Below are 6656 nucleotides of genomic sequence, written 5' to 3'. Positions count from 1 at the left end.
GCGACTTCGTTCTAGGGGGGCGGGGGGAAGGTCGGGCTCGGTCCGACTAAGTGCTCCTCGGGACACCAAGTGAAGATAGAAAAGACTTCATCAAGCATCAAGACAACACTAGAGTTGCGATCCCAAGGAAAGGCTTCTATTATATTAAAAAAGGAGCTGTTCAGAGGGATCACTCCCATATTTACAACAAGTCAAAAGAAAACAAAAGACAAAAGCCTAATCTAGGTCAGCGGGCTCTGGAGGCGGCGAGGAGTCCTCGCTGCTGCTGCCACTGCTCGGTACCGACGGTGGCTCCCGTGTGAAGCAAGCCGCCACCTCGGCGGCGAAGCCCCGGACAGCCTCCCAGGTGGCCCCTTCCTCAGCCTCGACCACCCCCTGCAGGGCTGGCTCCAGCGAGAAGTTGGGTTCCCGGCTCCGATAACAGGCCAGGACGTGCTCGGCCACCGCTTGGGCCAGAGCGCGCCCTTCCCGGGAGGCTAACTCCTGCACGGCCCGGGGAAGTGCCTTCAGTCACCGGCTGATCTCCTCGAAGCCGAGGGCGATGTGGCCGATGGTGTCTTGATCCATCCCCTTCTCGCCCGAGCCCGGCCACCCTCACGGACCTCCGTGCTTGCCGAAGGATGTCTCACATCATCAGCTTGACGTTGGCCCGCTCGGCGGTAACGGTCTCGAGTTCGTCCTTCGCGATATGCAGCCGCTCCTCAAGGATTATCTCCTCGGCCGCGCTGGTCGAGACAATGCTGGTCGCCGGGGCTTCGGCTTGCCCCTACTTCACCTACTCGGCGAGGGTAGCGAGGGCCTGCTCCCGGGCAGTTAGCTCCGCCTCCCACTTGGCGGCCTGCTCCTCCCGAGCAGTTAAAGCCGCTGACGCCGAGGCGGCCTCTACTTCACGGCGGGTAAGTTGCTCCTCCCGGGCGTCCTGAGCCGCCGCCGTGATATCGACGTCGGTCTTACGGATCACGACCTCCTCCTCTCGACGGTGGACTTCGGCGTGACTCCGCTCGAGTTCGTCGTTCCGAAGGGCTAAGTCAGCCTGGGAGGCCTCCACTGCCTTCTCATGCGGCAGGATGGCGTCCTCCCGAGCACGCACCAGCCGCTCCCTGGCGAGCAGCTCCGCGGCCCACCACCACGATATTTCCCCCAAGCGGGTGGCTTCTTCCTGTGCGGCGACGGCTTCTTCACGTATCTCCTCCAGCGCCTCCCGCTCCTCGGCCACCGCGCGCTTCTCCCTCTCATGGTTCGCGCGGGCTGAGGTGATGCAGGCCTCTAGAAGCTGGCCGACCTCTGCCAAACGCCCCCTCTCCTCGATAAGGGCAGCGCGGTCTGCCTCAAGCTACGCCCGCTCCCCAGCCACGGCCGCCTCCAGCCGCTCGATCACCTCCCGGGCGCTTCCTAGCACGTCCAGGAGGGGTTCGGCGGCCTGGCTGGACAACGGCCGGGCGCTGGGTCCCCTGCGAGCCCTCCTTGCAGAGGCGCTCGGGGTCCCCGATTGCTGCCACGTTGGAACCATCCTCGCTGAGGCTATTCGCCTCGCCCTCGAAGTACTCGGGGTGGGCTCGACCGGCACCAACTGCTCGGGTGCGGTCGCTGCCCTCGGCTCGAGGCAGGGCGGCACCTGCGGCTCTGGCTCGGCCGACGCGCTCTGCGGCTCAGGCTCGGCTGGCGCACTCAGCTCAGGCACGTTCGGCTCAGGGGCAGGAGCCGCCCTTGGGCCCTTGGGCGGCCTAAAAGCAAACAAAGGTTAGTCCGCTAGCTAACTCCGGGCGAATCACGCTCGGGAAAAAGGAAACTTACGCTGACATTGGTCCGCGGAATTGCCATCGTGATTCTGGGATCTTGAACTCCGGGCCCTCTTCGGCGAGGGGCTCTGAGGGGCTGCCCTGGAGCCCGTCTCCGGCAGCGGGCCGGCTTGGGCACTCGCTGTAGACGCGCTCCTGCGCCGGCCTTCGTCTCCGGGCTCCGGCGCCCTGAGCGTCGCCTCCGCCGTGGACCCTGTCTCCAGCGGCGGGCCGGCTTGGGCACTCGCTATAGACGCGCTCCTGCGCCGGCCTTGGTCTCCGGGCTCCGACGCCCTGGGCCTCTCCTCCGCCGTGGAGCTCAACTCCGGCGGCGGGCCAGCTCGGGCACTCGCTGTAGATGTGCTCCCACGCCGGCCTTGGTCTTCGGGCTCCCGCGCCCTGGACCTCGCCTCCGTCGCAGATTCCACGCCGGACGACTGGCCGCCCCGGCCTCCCTCCTTCGTGCCACCCGCTGAAGGCCGTTGCCGTCGAGGCGACAGCGATGACGAGGACGACGGCTGAGGCACAAATGTCCGGGGGCATTTTCCCTTGTCTCCCGGGGCCACCGTTCCGCTGCCGGCGGTGCCTCTCCCGCCGGCCTGATGGCTGCTGCCTGCGGCAGCCCCACGGCCGGCCTGCGGCCTGCCGCACGCGGCCTCCCTGCCACTCGCCTGCGGCCTACCACCTGCGGCATTCCGGTCGCTGGCCCTCGGTGCACCGCTGGTATCCTCGTCCACCCCGGGGATTTGGATGGTCCCAGGGTTCCGGCGCCCCAGCCGGTCAACCAGACCCTGGGCATCGAACTTGGGCAACGTCGCTTGCAGCGCCACCTGCCCCGGGTCCGTGCAGAGCACCAACTGCTCCCGGGGTAGCACCGCCCGGGTCAGGTCTTCCACGTCGGTCACCACCCGGAACAAGCTCGCCAGCGCCGCCTCATCCAGGTCCCAGTCCTCGCCAATCTAGGTCCTGATGATGTCTTGAGGTTCGGTGTACATCCAGCAGGGGCAGGCCCGCTCCCGCATAGGCGCCAGGAGGCGGCGCAGATAATCCGCCACCACCATCACCGACGTCAACCCCGCCTGGCACAGGTCGTCGATGCGGTTTAGCACTGGCCGCATCCGCTCATCCTTCGCCAGCGCCGTCTCCCAGATCGACCTCTAGGGTTCCGCCGCCACCTCTGGCAGCGTGAGGCGGTCATGGGGGCTGACGTCGACGTAGACCCAGTCGCGCCGCCAGTCATCCCACTTGCTCCGCAACACTTGGGGGATGTACAGCTCTGCCAAGCCATCCCACAGCCGGAAGTTGCAGCAGTCGGCGACATCCGCGGTGGAGAAGCCTCTCTTCTTCCCGGCCGGCCGCAAGACGAAGAAGTGACAGAACAGCGCCACCGACGGTGGCACTCCAATGAACATATTGCAGAACTGCACGAAGATCGCCAAAATGACCACCGAGTTTGGGCTGAGGTGCGCCATCTGAATCCCGAACGTGTCGAGGATCTGGAGGAAGAATGTCGAGAAAGGCGGCACCAATCCAGCCGCCACGAAGGAGACGAAGATGACAACGCGCTCCGGCCGGTCCGTGACGGGCGGGAAGTTCACCGGCGTCACCACTGAAGCCTCCCGCTGGCCTTCGGGCACCATCATCTTCCGCACCTTGTCCGCCCCCTCCTCATTGACGATCCGTGACTCCGGCAGTATGCTGTCGACCGCCTTGTCATGGCGGCTGCTTCCTGCCCTCGGCATTGTTTTGGGGTGGGGAGTGTACTGGAACAGTGGGGGAGGAAGGGTTCGCTACGAGCCAAAGGGAGGGCGAAAGCTCTGGAGCGCAAGGAAGAAGAAGAAGGCGAAGGCTTGATTGCAAAGATGGCGTAAAGGGAGAACGGTTCGTTCCCCTCTCCTTTTTATATCTTCGGGATTTCAAACGATGCCTGTCGCGGCGCGTTCGGCGAGACGAAATTCCTCGACCGGTGCAAGCGCCAGGCGAATCTCCCTCGGCCTGCGCGGTTGTCAGCGGTTGCCAGGCGCACTATCCTCGATCTGCGCGGTTGCCACGCGCGCCGCCCGCCTCGTTATCATGATCCTCGAAAGTTGGGCGGGCGCCCGCCCGTTCGGCTTCCCGCTGGGCCGTACAGAAGGCCCAGGCGAGAGAAAACTGACGCCTGTGAATCAGCCTCGTGGCATCGGTGCTGGGTTCGGCCTCGATGAAGACGAGGGCCCCATCCGCAGTCTCTGGGCCATCGCCTGCAAATGGGCCCGGGGGCTACTGTCGGTGACACAAGAACTAGGGGTCCCCGAGTCCTGAGGCCAGACCAGCAGGTTGCCACGTGGTGACCTCCCGCGGGGATGATCTCCCCGAAGCGCGAGAGGACTAAGTCCTGGGAGAGGGCGCTCGGGGCCATGAATAGTGGTCCCCGAGTACCCGAGTTCCCCGATGATCTGCGAAAACCAGGTGCCGGGAAGAGAGTGCTCGAGGTCATGAACAGTGGCCCCTGAGCACCTAAGTCCCCCGATGACCAGAAAAGCTGAGTACCGGGAAGGGTGTGCTCGGGGCTGCGAACAGTGGCCCCCGAGCACCCGAGTACCTCGAGGACCCAAACAAGGTAGTTCCTGGAGAGAGTGCTCGGGGCTGCGAACAGCGGCCCCCGAGCAGTCGGTTCCCTGAGGATCTGAACAGTCAATTCCGGGAGAGAGTGCTCGGGGCCGTGAACAGTGGCCCCCGAGCACTCGGTTCCCTGAGGACCAAGAAAGGGCATATGCGGGAGAGAGTGCTCGGGGCTGTGAACAGCATTCCCCGAGGACTCAGTTCCCCGACGGCCTAAGAAGTCCTTCGCCGGTGACCCCCACAGAGGCCCAGCGGTGAGGTCTAAACCAGTGAAAGGCCCAATGCCGCATTTAAGAGGGTGCGTGGCCTGTCACTTCCAACTGCTCCTGCCATGCTCGGTGTCAGCCCCTGCCACGGCTTGGGAGAGAGGCGTGGGGATATTTAATACACGGGTCCCATCCTGCGTCATCCAGCGCGCCTCGGGATAGCATCGCGAGGCCCAAGGCACCCCGCCTGCCGCCCTGCTGTGTCAGGCGAACAAGACCGGGCGGGCACACCGGGCTGCTCTGTGGCTGCCCAGTGGGCCCTCTCTGCGGCGCCCGTTGCCAACGCCATCATGACGACCGAGACCGGGCTGGGGGGCGCATTTTCAACCACGCCGTCACTTCACGCAGCAACCCATAATGGCTGCTTTTCCATTTATGGTGCCTTAGAACTCGTGCCCTCCCTTTCGGGGCACGCTACCGCCGGCGAGTATTTAAGAGGAGCCGATGGAAACGAGGAGGGCCGGATCCAGCTCTCTGACTCTCTCTCTCGGACGTGAACGAAGACCGAAGACAGAAGAACACCCCAGTACAAGCATTTAAGCTGAGACCACTGAAGAACAAGGAGCCCGAAGCTCTAGGACAGACAAACATTCTTGTAACCAGCAACATCCCTGAGAGACATTCTCAGTGCATTTATAGCATACACATAGGAGTAGGCTGTTACGCTCAGTGCGGCCCGAACCTGTCTAAAAATCCCTGCAGTGCGTTTACTGCATTCTGCATTCGATCATTCCATTCCACCTGCCATCGCATTTACGCCTATTTACTTCACCTGCAAACAGATTCAGAATCATCCCCCCAGCCGAATCTCAAAGGGGTCCCTCTGGATCCCTGCTTTAGGAGTTCATCCTCCAACAATGGATAATCGACTGGGGGCAACGTGACCTAGGACTTAAAAAGGTATAGCAGTCCTATTTACTATGTGTGACACTGACTTCACAAGAACAACTCATCGGATTCCATCCGACTACAAAACTTACCAGATATTCCATATCCAGCTACCAACTCATCGGGTTACCACCACCCAACTATCAAAACCAACCATCCAAGATCCTGACTAATCAAGAAAAAGTCCAAGTCGCTCTTGACCGTGAGCACGACTGATCGATCAGTTTTATACGCTACAGAATTTGCACACTTTACCCACGAGTCATGATCAACTTTTTACATGGGTACCCATCGGTACCTTACACACTTTTGTGGTGTGTTTCAAGAAATCACTACAAGGCCTTTACAAAGCTCCCATTGACCTGTAAGCATCCACTAAGGTTTCACCGCTAACAGTGATTTCATCACTGTAGAATAACCCTATTGTGCCACTCAACCATCCACTGGTGCCTATGGAATCGGAGAGGTGGCTAATTAATTGGCCAGACCATACCCATATAAACCTCATGGTTGCGCTATTTAGCTGGGTTACATGATTCAAGAACCGGTCCTTAGGATCCCACACAGGTACAAACCACAACCAAACTGTGCATTCCTACACGTGTATACCCACACCATCATCAAACCAATGATCCTGCTAGGATCCCTAAATTCCATGTTGCTACAAGAATTACCACTCTCGGCACATGTTGCATAGACATTAATCATTTTTACTTTGTAACCTAACTAACCATGACAGTGACTAAGCGTAACTACCCTTATCTCGGGGACTATCAATGGTGACAAGGAAAATGATACAAATACTAGTAAACCCTAACAAGAGATTCCAATTTAGACCAAGTATGCAAGAAGGATAAAATGCTAACATACAACCCTAAGTTAGGTGCAAAATGAGCAAGGACACTTTCCTTGATGATGCACATGATCTTCATAAACTAGGTCATGGATTATCTCAAAGCCTTGACTTCGCAGATCATCGATTGTTCTAGACATGTCATACCAACAGAGGGGATAGAGAGAGTGGAATAGGGTGATGGCCAGTGGTCATTGATGTCGACGTCAAGTTGCAGTAAGTTTCAACGAGTTGAGGAGAGCATGGTGTAGAATGCGAGAAGGCAAGCTC

The 6656-nt window shown here is 60.1% G+C and overlaps 1 protein-coding gene across 1 annotated transcript; it reads right to left on the bottom strand.

The window, feature by feature from the left end:
• Window positions 1-775: 775 nt before the first annotated feature.
• On the bottom strand, window positions 776-2321 carry LOC133886360 (uncharacterized). The gene is made up of 3 exons (XM_062326088.1): window positions 1795-2321; window positions 1616-1724; window positions 776-1300 (listed from the first exon to the last, which is right to left on the bottom strand). Exons 1-3 carry the CDS (start codon window positions 2319-2321, stop codon window positions 776-778), a joined length of 1161 nt encoding a protein of 386 aa, XP_062182072.1.
• Window positions 2322-6656: the final 4335 nt, after the last annotated feature.

The sequence above is a fragment of the Phragmites australis genome, chromosome 12, assembly GCF_958298935.1.
Source record: "Phragmites australis chromosome 12, lpPhrAust1.1, whole genome shotgun sequence".
NCBI classification, from domain to species: Eukaryota; Viridiplantae; Streptophyta; class Magnoliopsida; order Poales; family Poaceae; genus Phragmites; species Phragmites australis.
This window is presented reverse-complemented; position numbering and strand designations above follow the sequence as displayed.